Source organism: Hyperolius riggenbachi, chromosome 1, assembly GCF_040937935.1.
Source record: "Hyperolius riggenbachi isolate aHypRig1 chromosome 1, aHypRig1.pri, whole genome shotgun sequence".
Classification (NCBI taxonomy): Eukaryota; Metazoa; Chordata; class Amphibia; order Anura; family Hyperoliidae; genus Hyperolius; species Hyperolius riggenbachi.
In genome coordinates, this window is record NC_090646.1 from 144,095,959 (window position 1) to 144,120,773 (window position 24,815).

The window sequence follows — 24,815 nt, forward strand, 5'->3', positions numbered from 1 at the left end:
GTGTGACCATTTGGTCGTATTGTCGATCGCGCATGCTGCAAGATGTTGGGTCAACTTGCTTAATCAGGTGCAAGGTGGGAACTGCGTGCAATTTCGCGACAATCGTCGAACGCGACGAAACTCCCAGCGCTGTCCCCTCTAATGAAAAATGTGCCCTGTGCAAGGTATACATTACCTATCCGTGGCCTCCGCTTGTCCCTCCGCTGCTTCTGGTACATTCCACTCTTCATACACGCGCCCCCATGATTTCAGCATACAATTGATCGGGAATGGGCTTGTGGTGTATAGCTGACAGATATCTCTCTAATCAGATTTGATTACAAAGAGATTTGTCTCTTGGTCAAATCTGTCCATCATCGCTAGATGTATGGCTACCTTTAGTGTAAAATTAATAAACTTAACAGTATGTTTTTGGAATGGGAGAGGACACTAGACTTCCCAGAGGAAAAACATACAAACTCAGATCGTGTCCTGGCCAAGATTTAAATCAGAGACCCCCATGCTGCAGGCAGTAAGTGCTATCCGTGAATATGTCACCATGCTGCTTGTACAGACATTTACCTAATCGTGCCTCATGTCACTTCAGTTAGTGATGGGCGAACATCCAGATGTTCGGGTTCGGGGGGGGTTCGGCCGAACATGCCCCCGATATTCGGCATGTTCAGGCCGAACCCAACCCGAACATGTCCCTTTGGGGCCCCTATAGGGTCCCAGCATAAAGGGAAAGCATGCCCCGAGCGCGGGGGGGGGGGGGGGGGTCGGAAATGCCCCCCACCCCTCCCCGCTAAGCTCTCCCTTCTGCTGGACCCTATAAAATTAAATAGAAGTCCCCCAAAGTACCTGTAGCAGGCTGGCAGGAAGAGGACAGCAAGCGGGCAGCCGGAGAGCATAGGCGCTAGTACCATCTGGTACTTCCGCCCTCTCTCTGATGCACTTCCTGTTTACATTTGTAAGTCGCGTCAAGAGAGAGCAGAAGTACCGCGATGACGTGTACGAGGGTACGCGTCATCTACATGATGACACGTACCCTCGTACGCGTCATCGCGGTACTTCTGTTCTCTCTTGACGCGACTTACAAATGTAAACAGGAAGTGCGTCAGAGAGAGGGCGGAAGTACCAGAGGGTACTAGCGCCTGTGATCGCCGGCTGCCCGCTTCCTGTCCTCTTCCTGCCAGCCTGCTACAGGTACTTTGGGGGACTTCTATTTAATTTTATAGGATCCAGCAGAAGGGAGAGCTTAGCAGGGAGGGGTGGGGGGCATTTCCGACCCCCGACCCCCCGCTCGGGGCATGCTCTCCCTTTATGCTGGGACTCTATAGGGGGCTTTGTTCGGCTGGACACGGCTGTGTTCGGCCGAACACAGAAGGCCTGATCGGGTGCGGGCAGCGTGCCCGAGCACCCTCCCGAACACCATGAGGTGTTCGGGGGGTGCCGAACCGAACCCGAACAGGCCAAAACCCGGGCGAACCCGAACAGTGGCGAACACTGTTCACCCATCACTAACTTCAGTGTGCCTTTAAATTCTGAAACTCTGCATGGTGATATTCGTTGACTTTAAAATCCACCCCCAAATGTACCACAGAAATAGTTGTCCAAGTATGTTGTTTCACTGATCAGATGACATTTTCCCACAGTTTGTTTATTCATGATTCCACGCCAAGCTGTCCTCTTCAGATGTCGTAGGTGGCTACAGTATTACATGCAGCTGTTTGTCAATATTTGTTTGTCATGAAAACACCAATTAGCAGTTGAAGAAATGCACAAGGCTTACAAGTGTGTCCTGACTTGCTAATATTTGCGCATTTTAAGTACATTTACCAGTTGATGGTGTGATGATAAAGCAGATGATCCATCCAAATGGTTTAAATGTCACATTTTTCCCATCAAGATTCTGGGGGAATAAATGATAGCTGTCAATCTTCCGAGGCAGCAGCGCAGGGATTCCTCGCATGCTTGTGATATTTTATGGACTCTGTAATGTTCCTGCCTAAGAATGGCATAGTGTTCATAGCACAAGCGTCTGGGAAGATGTAATCATTTGCCAACTCCCTGGTGTCATTCCCTGCGCTCAAAGGGAGCATTTCATCATAGGGTAATTGTCCAACTTGTATTATTCTTCCACTTTTACTATGATTCAAACAAAAAAATAGAATAAACTAATTATATTTCCAAAGTAGTATTCACAGCAAATGACCTCTTGTTAACGCATCACATAGGCTCTTCATCAAAGCTGTACTATGTAGCCAGGCTGATAATCACATTTGCTTTGCTAAGAACTGTAATGGCCTAATCATAATTTTGAGGGCTTTGCTCAGCTATGTCAATTTCACTAGAGAAAACGTATGCCAGTGTGATTTCATTCTGCTCACATCATCACGTAGGAGCCTTTCTAGGGTTAGGAAAATATATATTACATTCTTCAGAGTGTGGTTCATACTGCTCTACAACTCGGGACATGGAGTGCTTTTTGCAGTTGGCTTGGGGAACAATCAAAGTGAAGTGGTCCATGTTCATAATAGCAGAATATTACTGAAATAACCACAAGGTTCACAAGCTCAATTTCTGAATGGGCAATGGTGATTGTGATGGTTTTGTCTCTATAATAAAATTTGTCATATTGCCATTTATATGGGCCAGCAGTCTAAATCAACGAGCAGTAGGACCATTTACCTCTCTAAGGATATGTAATGCACAGTAGTGGAGGAAGTCTGCTAAATTTTTGAAAGATTCATTAAGTGCTTTATAGGCCTATTATCTGCTACCCTTTGGAGGGCCACCCAAAGTACCCTTTATCCATCCATCGAATGCTCCAATGCAGTTTTCAGAGCATAAACATGCAGAGAGGATTTGCAGGATATTCTGCCTAGCCAATTCTTCCTTGACCTTTAAAGAGACTCCGTAACAAAAATTGCATCCTGTTTTTTATCATCCTACAAGTTCAAAAAGCTACTCTAATGTGTTCTGGCTTACTGCAGCACTTTATACTATCACTGTCTCTGTAATAAATCAATGTATCTTTCCCCTGTCAGACTTGTCGGCCTGTGTCTGGAAGGCTGCCAAGTTCTTCAGTGTTGTGGTTCTACTATGAACTCCCCCTTCAAGGCCCCTCTATGCACACTGCCTGTGTGTTATTTAGGATTAGAGCAGCTTCTCTCTTCTCTCTTATCTTTTACAAGCTGGATAAATCGTCCTCTGAGCTGGCTGGGCTTTCACATACTGAAGAATTACAGACAAGGGCAAAGCTGTTTGCAGGAAGAAACGAGCAGCCTGAAACTTCAGTGCATGAGAACAGGGGGAAAGAAACACACAAATGATCTCTTGAGATTCAAAAGGAATGCTGTATACAGCCTGCTTGTGTATGGATGTATTTTCTATGTGTAGACATACTGTACATCAACCTACTTCCTGTTTTGGTGGCCATTTTGTTTGTTGATAAACAAACTTTTTAAAACTGTTTTTAACCACTTTTAATGCGGCGGGGAGCGGCGAAATTGTGTCAGAGGGTAATAGGAGATGTCCCCTAACGCACTGGTATGTTTACTTTTGTGCGATTTTAACAATACAGATTCTCTTTAAGTTCACATTTTGGGGAGCTCGTTATTTGTAATTTGGCACTGCCCACTTAAAGGAGTTATCAGCCAAATAATGCTGCCCCCCACTTTACTTACCCAGGACTTCCTCCATTCCCGTGCAGCCGACACGTACCACACCGCAGATCCACTCCCAGCCTCCGGCCCTGGATTCCCGGCAGTGCAGAGGCCGACCTCGAGGATGTCCTCTACTCCACCTGCGCGAGCACAGTTGTCAATCAAGTCCACTTTGTCTGGAGTGTTCTGCGCGGGCTGCAGCTTGGGACATGTCGGCTGTAAGGGGCTGGAGGAAGCCCCGGGTAAGTAGAGCAGGGGGCAGCATTATTTGACTGATAATTCCTTTCAGTTTATTTAATTCAAGGTAACACTAATTGTTTTTGTTATACTGTAAGTGAGCTAAGAGAAACCTTGATTTAGAGCTGCACTCCCATCTTCCACCAATGAGAACATTTTATTGGCAAGAAAAGTACTCATTGGTATTTGGGCAGCTGAAAGGCATAGCGAACAGCTCTAAGTCAGGAGTCTAGTCTTTTTCTAAGGATCCTAGATCTTACAGTTAAGGATTTTTGCATAAATCATTTATTAGCAGGCGCCCTAAGGCAGTTTTTCTCAAACTTGTCCTTGACTCCCCAACGGAGCATGTTTTTCAGGCAACCTCACCTATGCATTGGTGGGGTAATTAGTATATCAGTTAGGTGGATTCAATGTAGCTGAGACGCTTATTGCCCCCACCTATACATAGGTGAGGTTTCCTGCAAAACATGCACCGTTGGGGAATCACATGGATAGGTTTGAGAAACACTGCCTTAAAGTGTCTAATACTGAGTTACAGTGTCCAGAAGGTCAAAGTATATTAAGCTAGGAAAAATGTAATGACTGTAAATATAATCAAAAGAACATAAAAAAGTGCTTTAGATAGGAATTATTTTGAGGTTAAATCAGACGCTTAGAAAATGGGATCATTATAAGACTTAAGTATTTAAATAAGAAAACTAATTGCATTATACTATTTCTTATTATGGTTATTTTAGCAAGATTTCATGTATTTTATTTTCTTCTGCTATCATGTTGTATTTTTTTTTTTCTTTCATAATTTTAACTACGTCTTTCTTATTTGTTTTTTTTTTCTTTTCTTTGCAGGAAACACTGCAAATGCGTTTGCAGTTGATCCAGTTTTGGGGATTATAAAAACAGCAAAGGAACTTGATCGAAATAGCCAAAGTCAGTATGAATTAGTGATCAAAGCCTCAGACCACGGAATTCCAACAATGAGCCAGATAACAACTGCACACATCCTGGTGACGGTATCAGACAATGCAGCCCCCAAGTTTATGAAGAAAGAATATTCAGCAGAAATCAGTGAACTAGCACGAATCGGAAGCTTTGTGGCGATGCTTTCCACTCATAGCCAGTCTTCCGTCATTTATGAAATCAAGAATGGAAATTCGATGAATGACTTTGAGATCAATCCAAATTCTGGTGTCGTCATCACACAAAACAATCTCGATTTTGAAACAGTGCCATCTTACACACTTACTATCCAAGCTACAAACATGGCTGGCTTATCTACCAATGCAACGCTTGTTGTCCACCTTCGAGATGAGAATGATAACTTCCCCGTATTCGTACAGACTAACTACATAGGGCTCATTAGTGAATCTGCGCCAGCTAACAGTGTGGTACTAACTAATGAAAACACCCCACTGGTAATTAGAGCCAATGATGCTGACAGAGAAACAAATGCTTTACTTGTTTATCAAATTGTCGAGCCATCTGTCCATAAGTATTTTGCTATTGACCCAAGTACAGGCGCAATACGGACGTTAGTTAGCTTAGATTACGAACAGACAAACATATTCCATTTTACTGTGCAATCACATGATATGGGCTATCCACGACTATTTGCCAAATATCCAGCCAACGTCACCATATATGTGGTAGACATCAATGATTGTGCTCCAGTGTTTTCAAAGGAAATTTATGAAGCTTCCATTTTAATACCAACATACAAGGGGGTGCAGGTAATTACAGTTAATGCAACAGATGATGATTCCAGGCCATTCTCAGAAATCATGTATTCCATAGTCGAAGGTAACATTGGAGAAAAGTTTGCCATAGACTCATTAAAAGGTATAATAACAATCCAAAACACAACTCCTCTGAGAAGTCGATATGAATTGACTGTACGAGCTTCAGACAGGCGCTTTTCTAGTTTTGCATCGGTTAAAATTAATGTAAAAGAGAGTAAAGAAAGTTCACTGAAATTCACGCAAAAGACTTACTCTGCAGTTGTGCAAGAAAACGTGACTCAGATAAAAACCCTAACTGTTATTAATGCTGTTGGCAATCGCATCAATGAGCCTTTGTTTTTCCGTATTTTGAACCCAGATATAAGATTTAAAATCAGCCATACTTCCGGAGTGCTCTCAACTACAGGGATACCATTTGACCGTGAACAGCAGGATCTGTATGAAATAGTAGTTGAAGTTACCAATGAACATAAACCTCCAATAGTTGCGCATGTTCTCGTGAAGGTAACTGTTGAAGACATCAATGACAACAGCCCTGTGTTTGTTAACCTTCCGTATTATGCCATGGTCCAGGTGGATGCTATGGTTGGTCATATCATTCGCTATATTACTGCTGTGGATAAAGATATTGATAAAAATGGAGAGATACATTACCATCTGAAAGAAAATTCTGAGCACTTTGAAATTGGACCATCTGGTGCAATTTCATTGAAAAAACAGTTTGATCCAGATGAATTTCGAAAGGAATATTTTATAACTGTGGTGGCAAAAGATGGAGGAAGCCCTTCCTATTCGGCAGAGGTTGTTGTCCCAATTACAGTAATGAATAAAGCCATGCCAGTCTTTGAAAGGCCTTTTTACAGTGTAGTAATAGCTGAAAATGCGCAACTCCACAGTCCTGTTGTACACATACAAGCCAACAGCCCAGAAGGTCTCAGAGTAATTTACAGCATCACAGATGGTGACCCTTTCAGTCAGTTTAATATTAACTTCAACACAGGTGTAATTAATGTTTTTGCACCTCTTGATTTTGAGTCCAATCCAGCATATAAACTACGAGTTCGAGCAACTGACTCTGTGACAGGGGCACATGCTGAAGTTTTTGTAGATATCATTTTAGAAGATGTTAATGATAATATACCTGTATTCAAGCAAAAGACATATGCTGCCACCTTGTCTGAAGCTTCAGTGATTGGAACATCTGTTGTGCAAGTAAGTGCTGCAGATGCTGATTCTGGACAAAATAAAGCTCTTTCCTATCACATTGTGAGTAACCATGGCAACGCCTCACAGTATTTTCACATCGATAGCAACAGTGGACTTATTGTAGTTGCTAAGCAATTGGATTATGAGTACTTACATGTATACAGTTTGCTAGTGAGGACAATTGACAGTGGAATTCCTCCCCTAAGCAGCGAAGCCATTGTAGAAGTCACTGTTATAGATCTAAATGATAATCCCCCACAGTTTACGCAAGCAGTTTATAGAGCCAAAATTAGTGAGCTTTCAAGACAAGGAAGCTTTGTAACTTCTGTCAAAGCTATGGATCCTGACAGCACAGATGTTGAAAAATTAGAATATTCTATACTTTCAGGGAATGAGGAAATGAATTTTGTTATTGGCAGCACAAGTGGAATTATAAGCGTTTCCCACCTGCGGAAAGAAGTTCTCAAAACGTCCTACATACTCAACATCTCAGTTTCCGATGGAGTATTTAGAAGTTCTGCTCAAGTACACATTGACGTAATGAGCTCCAACTTACATACCCCTAAATTTGGTCAGAGTCATTATGAAGTAGAACTTTCAGAAAATTCTCCAGTGCAGACCCTTGTGACAGAACTCAGAGCTGTCGATGAAGACACAGGAATCTATGGACAGGTCACTTACCACATTCTAAATGAGTTTGCGAAGGATAACTTCTACTTTAATGATAAGGGACAGCTTTTTACAGCAGAAAAACTTGACCGTGAAAGTCCAACTAACAAAGTTATTCCTGTGAGTGTAATGGCAAAGGACGGTGGTGGAAAAGTTGGCTTTTGTATTGTTAATATCATCGTAACCGATTATAATGATAATGATCCAAAGTTCCGTGCTTCCGAATACAAGGTGAGCATAGCATCTGATGTTACCAGAGGGTCTATTGTTGTAAGAATCTTGGCTTCTGACAGTGATGAAGGTGCAAATGCTGATATTTCGTATAGCATTGCAGCACAGTCCGAAAGTGTTGAAGAAAATTTTGAAATTGATCGATATTCAGGAACCATTACCACCAAGGAAAGCTTAGTTGGGTTAGAAGATGAAGTATTCTCCTTTTTTGTTAAAGCATCTGATGGTGGATCACCCCAAAGAGAAAGTGTTGTGCCAGTTGACATTCGGATTCTCCCACCTGAAGTCCAATTACCAAAGTTTTCTGAGCCATTTTATACTTTAAGTATCTCTGAAGACACTCCAATTGGTACAGAGCTTGATGTTATCAGAGCAGAAAGTATCCAACCTATAGTGTATTATCTCATGAAAGGGAATACACCTGAAAGTAATGCTGATGATATTTTTGTGATCGATAAGCAAAATGGCCGACTGAAACTTGAGAAAGAACTGGATCATGAAATAACTAAATGGTATCAGTTTTCAGTGTTAGCTCAGAATATTCATGGGACACATGAAGTGCTTTCCTCCGTGGATGTTAGAATTCAGGTTAAAGACGCTAATGATAATAAGCCTGTGTTTGAAGCTGATCCTTATGAGGCTTTCATTGTGGAAAATCTTGCTACAGGAGCAAAGGTTGTGCAGGTTAAAGCTGTTGACTTGGATTCAGGCCTCAATGGACATGTTTCATATATGCTGGCACCATCACAGGACCCTCAAGAAATTAAAGATCTTTTTTCAGTGGACCTGGAAACTGGATGGGTCACCACTCTTGCCGGTCTTGACCATGAAAGAAGAAACAAATATAACATTGTAGTGGTTGCTTATGATCATGGTGATAAAGTGCTGTCATCATCTACTATAATTGAAGTAATGGTGATGGATGTGAATGATAATCCCCCACGCTTCACTGCAGAAATATACAAAGGTGCAGTGAATGAAGATGACCCTCCAGGTGGCATTGTTGCTATTCTGAGCACCACTGATGATGATACTGAGAGTATTCACAAAGAAGTCACAATGTACATTACAGGTAAATATTTTTTTTCTTCTGCTTGCTTACTTGCTGTAAATGCCATAAAATCAGTGATCAGCATCCTTGTATGTTTGTATATATATATATATATATATATATAGAGAGAGAGAAAAAAGTCAGCAATGTTGAATACTTTTTTTTTAGTCAGAGGTGCATGCAAGCATAATTCAAACAAACATCATTGTCTGTGTCCATTAGAAATTGTACATACAGGTACATGGGTGGAGAGGATGGTGACAGTGGGTGCTGGACACTAAAAAGCTGATGGCCGTTTTGCACTGCTGCGCTCCTACGGAGGCTGTACAGACGAATATGTTTGTTTGAATTATGCTTGCATGCACGTTTGAATAAAAAAACATTCAGCAGTATTGACTTTCATCTCTTCTACTCTCCATTTCACAGACCTGTTGTTTACTGTCAGAGCATGCTGGCTTGCATTTCTGAGATACTAGGTGGTAATCTACTGACCCCCTCCATTTTCCTGCACTTAAAGCTGTATATATATATATATATTCTTATCATGAAGGGGTTATCCGCTATCATTTCCATTCTGGAAATTGCTATGATAGTGAAGTGTTAGTTGTCAGTTGTTTCTGGTGTTTTTTGTTGGTTTGTCCTACCTTCTCATCAGTTAAAGATTTCTGGACTATTGTAGAACTGGAATGTTGGACATCTGTCTTTTGTAAACCGTTTAAAGGGATACTGTAGGGGGGTCAGGGGAAAATGAGTTGAACTTACCCGGGGCTTCTAATGGTCCCCCGCAGACATCCTGTGTTGGCGCAGCCACTCACCGATGCTCCGGCCCCGCCTCCGGTTCACTTCTGGAATTTCAGACTTTTAAGTCTGAAAACCACTGCGCCTGCGTTGCCGTGTCCTCGATCCCGCTGATGTCATCAAGAGCGCACAGCGCAGGCCCAGTATGGTCTGTGTCTGCGCAGTACACTCCTGGTGACATCAGCGGGAGCAAGGACACGGGCGTGCAGGCGCAGTGGTTTTCTGACTTTAAAGTCAGAAATTCCAGAAGTGAACTGGAGGCGGGGCCGGAGCATCGGTGAGTGGCTGCGCCAACACAGGATGTCTGCGGGGGACCATTAGAAGCCCCGGGTAAGTTCAGCTCATTTTCCCCCGACCCCCCTACAGTATCCCTTTAAGTATAAGAGATGCTGTTAAAAATACATTATAAAAAAAGTGAAGATTGTGTTACTTGGCCAATTTAGCAGCAGTGGAAAAGCTTCTGCAGCCAGCAGTGTGCTCAGGCAGGGGGTAGACAGTATCTGCCAGTTTCTTCCAGACTGGCACTGACCTGAAATTGATAGACAAGTTATACTTTACTGTTATAGCACACATTCAGGAATTTCTGTTTATTTTTTCTTTGCATGGTGTGATGAGGGACTAGATCTTCTTGTGGATTAGTAGTACTGTTCTGTGTCCATTTCTGAGAGAATTTTACTTATGCCCTCTACAGAACGCAGGTAAGAGACACTTGGCCCAATCCAAGAAGTTTTCACCCAGGTGATATTTTCACATCAATAAAATGCTGTTTAAGCCACCAGCAAGCAAGAAATGGCCAGAATAGTTTTACAATACTTTTCTTTACCTACTTTTTGGTACTTTTTAAATTGCAGAGTGCTGAAAAGTTATTTTAAACAGAAGAAGAAAAATTATCTCCTAAAAGAAAACTGAGTTGGATCAGGCAGGCCCACTGGCCATTATTCAATTCACTGTTTCTCGTACGGTTTTTCCTAGGTGATATTTACACATGTTATAAATAAAATGGCATTTAAAGCACCAGCAAGCAACAAAATGCTAAGTATTATTTTGAAAGTACTTTTTAACCTACTTTTTGTTACCTTTTCTCTTGCAGAGTGCCCAATAGTAAAAAACAGAAGTTGAAACAATTGAATAAGTGAATTGTATAAACATTTATACAATGTGGGTTACATTTATAATCTTTAAAGAAACTGTTCTAGCTCTATGGGAGTCCCAGGAAAAAAGAATTGCGATAACGGGCATCATTCAATACACATTATCTCCTGTTTTCTTCTAGGAGATCTTCAGTTTTCAGCATTCTGCAATGGAAAAAAGTACCAATACAGTAAATAGATGGGAAAGTGCTCTCAAAATTATTCTGTGTGTTTTCTTACATGCTGGCAGCATTTTATCAATATGATAAAGTGTGGAAATATAACCTAGAAGAAACCCTTAACATAACCTAGGAGAAAAAGTGAATTGAATAAGGACCCTTGTGTCTGCAATAGGACACAGACAGCAATAACAATCCCAACCCAGAAATGCATGTCTGTACACCATTCATCTGGTAGTGCAAACATGCTAGCTTATTTTTAAGCTATTTTTATACATAATAGCGGTCCATTCTGCTATCTTGTAGATGGTTTTCTGAGATGATAGAGGGCAGGGCAAAAGTATATTCACATTTTTAACCCTGTAGGTGCTGTCTTTTTGTAAAATGTTGTTGAAGGGAATGATGGTTCTTATTTGGTTAATAGTGGAGTACAATGAGAAGCTAATAATTTCAGCTTGCAAGCATAGGTAATGCAGATGCAGTGGCGTAGTAACGGGTTGGCAGCAGGAACGAACCACTCCGGATGTCACCATGGCAGGGGGGTGACACCGGAGACCTCCTGAAGCCGCCTGAATCCAGAGTTCTGCAAGCAGAAGGAAGCGACGGCGTGCCATTAGCTCACCTACGCCACTACCAGAGTCCAGCGATGTCCAACCTCCTCTCGGCACTCATCTCTCCCCCTAGTGCTGGTATGTCTTTCTGCATGCGTGCAATCATGTAATGCAGGAAGACACTCTGGGCATTAGGGGGAGAGCTAAATGGTGACAGGAGGACGCATTGAGTTAATGGTACACCATGGCTTCCTTCTGCTCGCACTACTCTGCAGTAACAGTTAGTGTTAGGTGAAGGTGAGTTGTGGAGTGGGGGTACTTCAATCATCAATGCAGAGTCTACATTGCTGAATGAGGTACCCCACCGCACCTATGACTTTGAATCTGCTCACCTTCACCTAGCACTAACTGGGATCCATACATATGCTGGCCTAACACTAACCTAACCCCATACCTGTACCGAACACCTCTGCCCATACCTACACCTTGCACTGACCCCCCACCACCTATGCCTAACACTAACCCTGACCGCATACACCTAACACTAACCTCCCTTATTTCTAACACTACACCTACCTACACCTAACACTAATAACCCCCATACCTATGCCTAACACTACTCTCCCTCACCGAAGCCTAACAATAGCACCCCACACACACACACACACCTACCAATGCCTAAACAGCACTGTTGTGGTGCACTTAGCATGCCACACTCACTTGGAGGGGGGGTTGTCATTTAATACCCGGCACTGAGAGTCAAATGGCCTAGTTACGCCACTGTGCAGATGGAATGCAGCTTGGAACTTTGACCAATCAAATACGCTTCCTGCTCATTTTGATTGGGACAGTACAAAGATGCATACAATCCACATTCATTTGGCATACAAGACTTATTAGCGTCTCATTGACCATTATTATTATTATTGATTTATAAAGCGCCAACCTATTCCGTAGACCATCTCTAGCACTGTCTTCTTCCAATAGCTCCAGTATGTTTAGTTCTGTGTGTAAAATAACAGAATGGCTGTGAGCATCTGGTCTTTTAAAAGGTTGCGCTCAGTGTGAGCATTGCTAGTGAGAATCAGTCTGTGTAGCAACTCCCTACATGATGGTAAAGAACATCTCTGAAGCTTAAAAAGCACTTGATTGCACAAAAGAGATTTAAAAACTTGCTGGCATTTCCTTGAGTGTCTTTTAATCAGTCCTTTTCCTGGGAAGAAAAAGGAAAAAAAATAATCCTAGGTGAATAGTGAATTTAAGCCTGGCGTTCATGATTTTCGCTCTCCACAACTGTTATTGAAAACATCTGCCTGTCTATGCTTTTAGGCAGCCTTCACACTTATCCCTGCGATTTATAGCTGCTTTTATTGCATTTGCAATTCTACATTTTGCATGTTAGCAGGGGCGTTTCTGGGGTCCTAAGAGATCCAGGGCAATTTTGTGAACTCCAGCCAAAAATGAGTGTGGCCACGCACCAGAATGTGGGTGTGGACATGGGTGGAGCCAAATTTACCTGAACTTAAAAGCGGTCTAAGTAGGCCTGCCCAGCAAAATGTTGGATGAAGACCCCCCTCTACATAAGTACAGAAAAAAAATGCAAAACACTGGGGGAAAAGCCCAGAAGAGAAGATGTTCTGGACTCTCCCTGGAGGACATCCGGGGCATCCCAGACTAGATCTGTGGCACGTGCCACTAATCTTTGGAGCTAGCAACGCCCCTGCATGTTAGGTTCCAAATCTTTTTTTTCTTAACATTTTATGCAAATTTTTCACATTGTGATTTTTTCATGCATTCCAATGAAGTTAATTTACATGAAATTGCATGCAATTAACTTCACATTCCCATGCAAATTTTCCCTATAGACTTGCATTGTACGCAAATTTCTTGTCCGGTGCAGAAAAAAGCATACATGTAGGCTGAGTTTTTTTGTTTGTTTGGTTTGTTTATTGCAGAAAATGTGTAATGCCATTGACTTGCATTAGTTGTGTGGTCAATGTAAATTAGCAAAAACGCAAATCACATATGAATTCTGTTATGTGTGAAATGGGCCTTAGGCCTGGGACCCACTACAAAGCATTATTGCTTGCGATTTGTGGTAGCGCTTTGTAAGCAATTTTGGAAGTGATTTCCCTGCTCTTTTACAATTCATTAGAATAGAAAATCTCCCAAAATGCTGCATGTCCTGCGATTGCAATTTGCACAATCACAGTCGCTTTAGTGGAATCTGCCCCATCCATTCCCATTGGCAGAGCGTTTAGGGAAATCACTAGCGATTTAAAGCGATCCCTTAACGCTTAAAAAAAACAAAACACCTCTAGTGGTCTCCAGGCCTTAGAGCTTGTGCTCATGAACACACATTTTTGTATTTGGTCCAAATGTGTAAAGCACTTTAGATGAATCTTTTATCCTGTTTGAACTTTAAATGAGACCCCATTTCAATTGAGTAATTTGCTTTAGAATGGATTTTTTTTTTCCTTTTGCAACCTGTTATCTTCTCTTGCTTTTGAATTATTTTGCTAAATGTTTTGAATTTAACAACTGAGCACAGACTAAATGCTGTTTTTATGCAAATTAAATGCTATTCAAATACAAAAGAAGTGCAAACAGCCATATACACTTCCTTTAAAGGTGTATACACACGCATAATGGTTGTCAGCCCCTCTGGTGGCAGTTTGGAGTCTGAGCACAGTTGGCTTCCTCTGCAATAGCAAAGTGACATGTCAGTTGCTATGGGGAGAGGGACTATGGTTTGGTGGGTTACAAAGCTGCTTTCGGTGGGAATGGTAAGGAGAAAAATGAGGTGGAAGTTGCTTGGTCAGTTTCTGTTACAAGCATTGCAGAATGGAGACTGTACATTTAGACAATTTATTCAAGCTAAAATAATGTATTCCAATAATCCTTGATGTTTGTAGAGCCAAAACCAAAGCCCTGAGTTTTTATAAACAAATGTAAAATTTCCCTTTAATAGTTTGTGAATCCCAGAAAATAAGTATGTAGATCAGGTGTCCTGACTCCACTGGCTGCATGCATCTAGCAAGTGCTTAACTCAAAAACTACTAAATCCAAAAGGTCAGCCTGACCGTCAGCAACCTGGCATTTTCAAAAACAGGATAAAAATGTCATTCTATATATTCCACTCACGTCAGATTTCATTTGAAGGGATGCGATAGCATTTTTTATATTTATGTTCAGTACTACAGTAAAAGCCCATATTGCTAAGTCATAACAAAAAAATGACATTTTAGGCATTTTCCAATTTATGATTTTTTTTTTCATTTGTTCTGTTGTTTCGTCAGTTTGTATGAAAAGGAATGCTAATACCCCATCTGTTTAACATTTTATGATTTTACAGGAGGGGATCCATTGGGGCAATTTGCAGTTGAAAACATGCAGAATGAATGGAAGGTTTATGTGAAAAGTCCGCTGGACAGGGAAGTGAAGGACAACTATCTCCTGAACATAACGGCAACTGATGGAACGTTTGCTAGCAGAGCCATGGTGGAAGTGAAGGTCCTTGATGCTAATGACAACAGCCCAGTCTGTGAAAAGGTACTTAAAACAACTGATGATGTGTCCAAACACAATACCTGACACAATCTATTTTAGGAATCATGAATATTTCTTCATACTGTTTCAGCAACTGTCCTCTCCTAGCAAGAGGGCACTTGTTCCTGGCAGTCCTTTGCACAGTCTGATAGTAAAATAGTATTACAGTTAATACAATTAATGTAAATGTCATGCCAAATGTATTTTTTTATTTGATTATTAATTAATATGTTTTCTTCATTCTAAATACATTTAGATAAAGGTTATGTGACTGAACAAAATCTTTGTAAACTTTCCTTTAAACTGCACTGAACAAAGTTTAAAAATGTGTAAAATGTATTTTGTGGAAAAGTAGGCTCATCCTAGCCTTCAATAACCTGGTGTTCACACTTTGTCAGGAACAACCAAGACCTTCAATAGGAATTTCTTATGGGGTGTACATATTTTTGACTCATGTCACCCATCTGGGATTGTGACTCGATCCCCTGGTCTGGACGGTTTACAGTTCTTTGAAGTCTTTTACACTTTTAGATTATCTTCTTGACACAGGAATCATTGTGATCCTGTTTGGTGAACATGTTAAGTCACTTTCGCGATTCATAGACATGATTGATCTTCTTTCAAAGGGGATTGGAGTGATTTTTCAGTCTAGGAATGGTGATGCCAAACACTATGACATCAAAGATAAAATCAAGCTAAACGTTTGGGGATTAGGTAAAACAGATTCTTCTAAGGTCCTCCCTAACAAGGGTCTTAAGCTGCATCTACACTAGTAGATGCGGCCGCGATGCTCCTTACCAATCGAGCCGCTGATGCGGCTCGATTGATAAGATCCGACAGGACGGATATTCGCACCGCCGATTCCCTGCTCACTCCCCGCGAGGGGACAATGGCAGGGAATCGAGCGGAAGATAAGCGGCGCCGGCGGGCACGAGCGGGGAATCGAATGCGACGCACACGCGGCGGGCACGCGTAAGAGGCGATTCGGCGGCTAATCGAACCGCCGGATCACTACAACCTCTCCCCATGTAGACGGGGCTTAAAGCTTAATGCTAGGTACACACCATACAATTTTCTGTTAGATTTTCTCTTAGATTTACCTGCCAGATAGCTTTTTTCCATGTTGTAGGTAAATCTAACAGAAGAATCTAACAGAAAATTGTATGGTGTGTACCTAGCATTATACACACACTAGATGAAGCTCTGCCAAGACTCTAGAATGTGTACAGCAATACCTGATGCTCCCCAACACCTTTGGCCAGAAATCAGCCTGGCAGATCGATTTGGGCAAGCGCCGTTCGAGAGCATTATTCTCCCCACTTGCCTTTCCCAATGCATGAAAACACTGCTGTGTTAAACGTAAGTTCTTTGTGTTGCCCGTGTAAGATGGAGTAGATCTTCTAGAGCCTGGCTATTCCTCTACCAACATCACTGTGATACAAAGTTTATATACATCAACCCTTTGCAATCAAGAATTCATGTACACATCCACCTGTCACAAAGACAGCTAATAAGACCACTGTTATTATTTAAAGTGAATTGTCTTAGTTTATTTTTGAGGTGCAAAGTCCCTACTGAATTAGCAGTCTATATTCTCAGAGAAAATTACTGAACTTTAGTACCTTTTCTTTATGTAGTAATACTGTTTACTTTTAAAGATTTCAAAACGTACAAAGTCGTTTTTAACTACTCATTTTTGTTTTTGATTTTTGTAATCCAGGTTATTTTTTATTTATATGCCCTTAAATTAATCATAACATTTATTTCACCTTTTCACAGAATTCTTATTTTGAGACCATTTCTGAAGATGCTCCTGCCGGAAAACTCATCCTGCAAGTCTCCGCTACAGATGCTGATACGAGATCGAATGCTGACATCATGTATACATTGCTTGGACCCGGCTCGGAGAAATTTCACCTTAATCCATTTACAGGTGAGCTCTAGAGAAGGAATAAATGCTGCTCCATCTCCTTTAGCATTCTTAATTTTGTATTACGGACGTCATTACAGTTAATAGTTTAGAAGAAAAACCTGGGCATGATTTCCCACTGCTATATCAGCAGAGAAAAATACTGTAGACCAGTACAATACAGGGGTCTACAGAGACAACATTGATTCACTCATTATGGTAGAATACAGCTTAAAGCAGATGGCCAGGAATATATTTGCTTGCCAATCACCTTATGTTCCCCTCCTCAACAACTGAAATCTGTTCCTTCACCATATTCTCTCTTACTCACCTGTATCCCATGTGAAGATAATAACATTATGGAGGGTCTTCTGGCCAATGACTAAAGTAGTAGGCCACTGCATCATTGCAGCTGCTCAGTCTCCCACAGTGGTCCATATGCAATTAACTTGTTCTCCTAAATTTTCTCCTTAGTGATATTTTCAAACGTGTCAATAAAATGCCTTTTAAATGATCAGTGAGTAAGAAAATACTTAACATAGTTTTGATAGTACATTTTTCTACTTTTTGGTACTTTTTCAATTGCAAAGTGTTGAAAAGTTATTATAAATAGAAGATGAAAAATGATCTCCTAGGAGAAAACTCAGAAGAAAAAGTAAATTGCATGTGGGCCAGTGTGTTTGGAGAGGCAAACAAGTGATACTCAGTAGCTCTCATCCTCTCCCATTCACTTTGTTGGTGGGAAAGTATGGCTGTACAGACACTAACGCTCCTCACTTTTTCTTGCACTAAAACACAGCAAACTCCTCTGAGCCTCCATGTTCATGGATGAAGGTATTGTCCTGAGAAGAAATGGGGGCATCTGGCCAGCAAGTTATGAGGCTGGTAGATGAAGGGCAGTGTAGTCTGCATAGACATGACATCCCAAGTCTGGTCATCCATAGTGGGATAGGTTCTCTTATATCTACTAGGTTGAGAGGAGAGTTTACTTTGCCTGAACCTTCAGTGTTGTTGGCCTGGTTTGATATTTGTTTTAGATCGGGTTTATATGGAGCAGATTTTGTCCCTGTGTTTTGAAGTTCGCATAGTTGCTAACTCAATATATTTTCTGTAAAACGATATCCCTGCCATCTCAAACAGTTCACACCCAGCAGGAACTGAAGACATGAAGTTTCCCAATATGTAGAGTAGCAGAGTAGAATCCATTTATAGTAAACTTCAAGAGATCAGGCAAAATAATTTGCTATGTCAGAAGTCTTTTTATATCAGATATTGTCATATTCAAGCACATAAAGTATACTTTAGCACTGTATCTTAAGTCAGCCATTAATAGGGAGTAATTAATTTCTTTGCAATGCTTTAGCAAGCAAGCACAGACAGTGTCTAAGCTAGATTGCACAGTGCTCAATATGCAGGATTTGCATGCAATAATCACACAACAGCTTGCACAGGAAGCATAGGTCTCACCAGTTAATGCAAGTACCTTATAGTGCACTCCTTTGTCCACATTTCTGTGCAGCCTGGATGATACTTCAGTGTTTTAGCCCTGCACAAGCAAGTCACAAATGACAGGCAATTCCCTCAGTAATCAAGCAGCAGCTTACACAAGAAGCATAGCTTACACTTACACAAGAAGTATAGGTATCTCTGGCTGGTGCTTTTGAGGTCATCCACGCAGGCCCAAAGTAGCATGCAGGATACAATTGGCTGCCCACTGACCAAGGCTCATGGGTCTCTGACTTACGCATGACACATGCGTCCACCCACTTTCCACTATAGCCAGATACTGAGTACTGCAAGGGCCAAATAACAGGTTTACTATAACAGAAGTTCTATCATATCCAGGTTTACTATAGCAGGCAATACTCCCATATACTTATAATGGTGCTTGGCCAGTACCTGGACATTTAGATCACTATACCCAACGTGTTACTATATCAGAGTTTACTATACGAGATTATAATATACTGCATAATCCATGACCATTTAGCTAACGAGAGGATGTTCAGAAATGGTTCTTGAATTTTAATGTATCCACTGATGTCATTGTAGTGTTTTAGAATCACATTGTAATTCCTGCAGTAGCTTCTCATTTCTTCTACAGTTCTAAAGTTACATATATAGTTTGGACTCAATATATTTTCTTTTCTCTTTAAGGTGAATTGAAAACTTCATTGCCACTTGACCGCGAGATCCAGGATGTCTACCATCTCTTAGTGAGAGCTACGGATGGAGGCGGCAACTTTTGTGAGGCCACTGTGGAGCTGACATTAGAAGATGTAAATGACAACGCTCCCGAGTTCTCTTCAGATCCTTACAGTGTGACTGTGTTTGAAAATACTGAACCCAAAACTCCGGTTGCAAGAGTGCAGGCTGTAGATGCTGATATAGGTATGCACCATCTCTTATTCGCAATCTAGGAATAAATGATTGCTTTAGTGCTGTATAAATAGCTGTCCAGACAATTAAGTCATGCTTTATTTCTTAGCTAGATTTTATGATAAACCTTCCACCATGCACATCTTATACAGTATATAGGATTTGTGTGGTAAAACATCTGAAATGAATGCTGTGTACTCCTAGTACATTGATATATTAAACATTGCAAAGTAATTTTTATTTAGTCAGGAATGCTTACTTTCACTTTCTTTGGGCTATAGTAACAGTGCATGCTGGGAAAAAATCCTGTTAAAAGATGGTGAAATTCTCCCTCAGTTCTGTTATAACCTCCCTGGCGTTATAATTATTTCGAGATTTAGGGTCTAAAAGCCGTGCAATTTTTTCACAAGCTTTTAGACCCTAAAAACAAGAAGAAAAAAACATACCACAGAGAGATCTGCAGCGGCTCCTGCATATAACTCACTCAGGCACGGGATTACTGCTCTGAGCTAAGGATTTCCGCCCCGAGCCTGACTCGAGATTACCGCTAAGGAGGTTGAGAGACTAATTTATTGAGGTTAAGGAAGATATGTGATGAGGATTAAAGGGCTTTTTACACTTAGTGCGTCACGTTGCTTTGCAGAAAATCGCCGTATCCCGACACAGAAGCAGTGATTTCCAATGGTGCTATCACATTGATCGCATTATGACGGTTCCAGTCATGGCAACATAAGAGCTGCAGTGCGTCATGCACAGTTTACTGGAAAGAGAGGCAAACTTTCATTGTAAAGTATGCCTCACTGTATGGTTGCACTGCAGCAGTTATGTGCGGTTCAGCCTTTCGGGATCATTGCGGTGCAATTGCAGAAGCATTTCACCGCAACAAACATTTTAGGAGTGGAAGGGGCCTTATTAGATGCTGTCCACAATTAGGTCACAAGTGTTTGTAGATAGAGGAGATTACTAAAAATGTGTTGTCCCTCCTCCCCATCCATAGCAACAGATGCGTTGCTAGCCTATAGGCTAGTAATGAGTCTGTACAGCACTTAAACTGTCACCCAGTGGATCTAGCCACGATCCCTACAGGCGGCAGTGCTTAATTATTTATTTTTATTTATTTATTTATATAGCGCCAACATATTACGCAGCGCTGTACAGAGTATATTATCTTGTCACTAACTGTCCCTCAGAATGACTTCCAATCTAGTCCCTACCATAGTTATATGTCTATATATGTATCGTGTAGTGCATGTACGAGTGTGGGAGGCTTAAGTCTTAGCCATGGACCGCGGTTCAAAAGCATAAAGTAAACCTTGAGAATCTGCTATGAGGATTGTGGACTAACCCAAGGAGGGGGTTCATGTTGTCAGATTAATAGTTAATGCTGTGAGTGAAACTTACATAGTAAATAAGTCATTTACAGTGCAATGTACCCTGAACATACAACTTATATGGAGGTCCTTTTTAGAATCCAGTCCAGGTTGGCTGAAACACTTATGTTGTCCAGCATTCTGCATCCCTTTAGAGTTAGTAACTTTCCTGTTCAGTTGTCTGTAGAGCAAAGTACTGTTGAGGTTATAGATGCACTCAGCATTTGATACGGTAATGTGTTTAGTCTCATTTCATCTGACAGCCTGTTTAAACAGAGGCGAATACACTGACAGTATTACTGGCTGATGCTTTTCTGCATTTTTTGTCTTGTTTTATCAGTCCACATGTGTTTTCTTAGTGACTTTATTGTAGCTGCAGAAATTGAGAATTTTGTTTATGCTACGAGGCACCAAAATGTCTGCATATTTCCTTGGGGAAAAACACATTGTACATATGTGTGAATCACTGAACGCTAGTAAACCAAAATGTTTAAAGGTGTGTGTGTGTGCGTGCTCGTTTTATGTAGGCTAGTATTTGGCAAGGCTAATGAGTTCTAAATAGCGAATGCAAAACATAAATATAATATTGTCCTACCTATAAGGCTGGGTTTCCTGGCACTTGTGCTGTGTGATTACTCATCTGATCCCCTCCAGCTGTGCCATGTGTGGGAATTCAGGTGTGTTGTACAAAATTCTGAAGCAGTGCTTCCATTTTTGAGGGGAATTTGGAAGCAGCCTATTAATATTAATAGGCTCAATTCTGCCTCCGGATTCGTGTGTGGGAAGTCGCTGAAAATCTCCCCTAGTAGAAACGAGCCCTATACAAATATTTTACATATATATATATTAGTATTCACAGATCTCTATTGGCTATTTCTTCTGTTTCTATTCTGCCCAGGCTAAATGATGAAGTCCATTATTTTATTATTTTTCTGACATCAGTAGTTATATTTAAAAATAAAGCTCAACAAAGAAACTCTAGTCTGCAACAGGTACTGACATAAGATCACTTAGCTTTTTAAAGAAGCCCAGTGTAACTTTTTGTGGTACTGGGACAAGTAGCAGCGGTTTAGTTTTGCAGACAGTGCAGGGTCCTTAAACAGGACTGTAGGCATAGATTAAGAGAGTTAGGGAATAAGGATGTAGGAGGTTAGCTTTTGCCGTTAGGGTAAGGATGTAAAGGTATGAAAGGGTTAACATTAGTGGGAGGGACTTAGGTTACGGGTCAGCACTGTTTTATTTCACACTTCAGGCTACAAAGAAGTTTGGAGACAAGTGGAGGAAATGCATACGCTCTCTAACCCCCTCAGGCATACTCACTGGTGCAGGATCTGGATAAGCCAAACCATCATAAGCAACACGAGAAGGATCCACAGATTTCAGATGAGTTTGTAAAAAGTCGGATAACTTTATTGCAAAAATCCACAAAAAGACATAGACATCCAAAGGATCAAACTGATGCGTGCCGGGCTCAGTATGTGCCCTTAGTCATAGATTTGGGTTGTGCCTCAGGAAGGAAGTTTTTATTAAGGCATGGGAGGCAATAACATTAATTCTGATTGGCTTCTTTAGGTTCCAGTATTTCTCATTGTTACACTAAGTGTGACTGCTAGCCTATTGGAGAGACAGTGAGTATATTGTTCTATGTAATTTGTTAAGCTGGAAATATGTGAAGTCAATGAATAAGGTTATCATCACATCCTGTAGAACTTTTTGATGCACATTTCCAAATTCAGCCATATGGCTTCCAAACACTTTCTCTAGAAGGTACTTATCTGGCTTAGTTTATTAATCTGCATATAGTAGGCATAGATGTGTTTTACATTGAAATATTTGGCCTTTATACTGCCTTCCCCTAAATAGAGACGCATTTGGGATGTAGGCTTAGAGAGAGCTGGTTACTTCTCTGTTTACACTGCCTGTGTTGGCACAGCCTAAAAGCAAACCTGAAGGGAAAATAAACTCATGAGATTCATTGTATGTGTAGTACAGCTAAGAAATAGAACATTAGTAGCAAAGAAAATAGTCCCATATTGTTTTCCAGTACAGGAAGAGTTAAAAAAAAAGTCAGTTATCAATGCAAAAGAGCTTCTCTGAGCTATTTGAGTGACTAGGTCAACTACAGTCCTGTTTTCTGAATCACTTAAACATCCAAGAAACACCTTCAGATTAGGTTTTACTGCAGTAAAGTTAAAAGGGTCATTATTTCTGCTTTGTTTTATTGCTTAAAAGACAGAGTGTGTTTATAAAATTGCAACTGTGACAGAATGATCCAATGTTATTAAAAAAAAAGCTATTTAACTGAAAATAAAAATATGAGAGTCATTTCTTTGCTACTAATGTTCTTGTCATTATCCGTACTACAAATTAAATTCATTATATCATATAGTTTGTTTGTTTTTTTGCTTCAGGTTTGCTTTAAGAAGTATTGTGTCATCAGACACAGGAACAGTAATCAGAATTTTACATGGTTTATCTCCCTTGTTACTTTGCAATAAAACAAGGCCCAAAGTCTGTTAGGTAGTTTTGCATAGACAAGACTCATGGCAGGATTGTGGGTTTGAATATAATGGAAATTGACTTGACAAAATAGCTATCTTGCAAAACACCAGTGAATGGAGATCTTAAGCACTACAGTCAAAATACTGTCAGCATTATTGGGCTTCATATAATCGTTTTATGATGTATCTCTTGTGTTTTTTATTACAGGACTTAATCATAAGGTGCAATATTCATTAGTCAACTCGGCAGAAGGACAATTCTCTGTTGATGAGTCATCTGGGATAATAACTCTGGAGAAAGCTCTAGATAGGGAGATACAAGCAATCTACACACTGACGGTGAAAGCCACTGACCAGGGTCTGCCACGGAAACTCTCCTCTGTGGCTACAGTTCTGGTGTCAGTCTTGGACATCAATGACAACCCGCCAGTCTTCGAGCATCGAGAATATGGCGCCACTTTGTCGGAGGACGTAGTTGTGGGAACAGAAGTTGTCCAGGTGTATGCCACAAGCAGGGATATTGATGCAAATGCGGAAATTTCCTATCAGATTGTCAGCGGTAACGAACAAGGAAAATTCAGCATTAACCCTGTAACAGGTATTATTTTCCTGTACTGTCATTTATTTGGAATTTGTTTTCTCTTACTACAGGACATGTTTATAAATCAACAGTCCCAGTATGGTACAATGTTATATAGTTGGCAAAAGCTGCTAAATATTTCCTTTCCCACTATTTAAGCTATAATTTCTTCAAAATAAAGTACTGCTGCCCTTCTATTGCCCATGCATGCCCTAACAATTCCTCCTTATGGAAAAAAATGAAGAAAGAAACAACCTACATGGAGCGTATTACAGCTGGTGAGATAACAGGCTGATTACATGCCACAGTACACCTCATGCAGGTTGTTTATTCGGCATGGTGGGCTCCTTTTTAGTCTGCCTGTCTGTTTGCTTGAAAACATGCTCTGAAAAGCTTAAAACAGGCTGGTGCTGTTGCTGCAACACTGTATGGTGTTTGATACGAAGTAACAGGCATGTTTTAAGTACAGTTTATTACCAGTTGAAGAGGCACTGTAATAACATATAGTGGAATGTAGTAAATATATTCAGGATACCCACTTTTACATGAATTATCCTAGTTTCAGCATCAAAAACACTTCCAATCCTATATAATAAAACCCCGTTTTTTAACGGGCGGGCCTTTTTACTAGTATCTATATATTGCTGTATGTTGGTATGTAGCCCCACCTTCCCAGTGATGTCACAGCCTAGGCTGTTTAGCCATGCCTGATTCTTCTTCCAGAGCATTCTGGAAGACCAGTTATTATTTTCACAGGCTTCAGAACTCTCAGTAAATAAACATTCCATAGAGATGCACCTGACAGCAGTAAAGACGTCACCACTTGTGATTACTTTCAGAATGTAAACCAGGGAGAGGAGAGATTTTACAATAGGCAAACACTAACTAAATCATTTATAAAGTAATGTTGTAAAAATAAGCAATTTTATCCATCATGTTATTTTCAGTACAGCTCCTCTTAAATGCTTTGCAGTATATGAGATGAATTGAAAATGGATGTTTTCTAGTTACTGCCCATGTCAAGCTATTGCAGCTATTATTGTTTTAGGTGGTTTTTTTTTTTATTTATTTTTTGTGTTGTGTTATTGTTTT

At 40.7% G+C, this 24,815-nt stretch overlaps 1 protein-coding gene across 5 annotated transcripts in view; it reads left to right on the top strand.

Moving 5' to 3' along the window:
• FAT1 (FAT atypical cadherin 1) overlaps positions 1 to 24,815 on the top strand; it is a 376,731-nt gene that overhangs the window by 291,786 nt on the left and 60,130 nt on the right. For all 5 annotated transcript variants that reach the window (XR_011030974.1, XM_068278660.1, XM_068278659.1 and 2 more), the window contains exons 10-14: positions 4,731 to 8,798; positions 14,791 to 14,987; positions 16,764 to 16,917; positions 19,051 to 19,284; positions 23,352 to 23,741. Coding sequence is in view for 4 of the 5 variants with exons in the window: in XM_068278660.1 (XP_068134761.1) it covers positions 4,731 to 8,798; positions 14,791 to 14,987; positions 16,764 to 16,917; positions 19,051 to 19,284; positions 23,352 to 23,741 (5,043 nt within the window). In the remaining variant the exon portion in view is untranslated. The remainder of the gene's footprint in view (positions 1 to 4,730; positions 8,799 to 14,790; positions 14,988 to 16,763; positions 16,918 to 19,050; positions 19,285 to 23,351; positions 23,742 to 24,815) is intronic.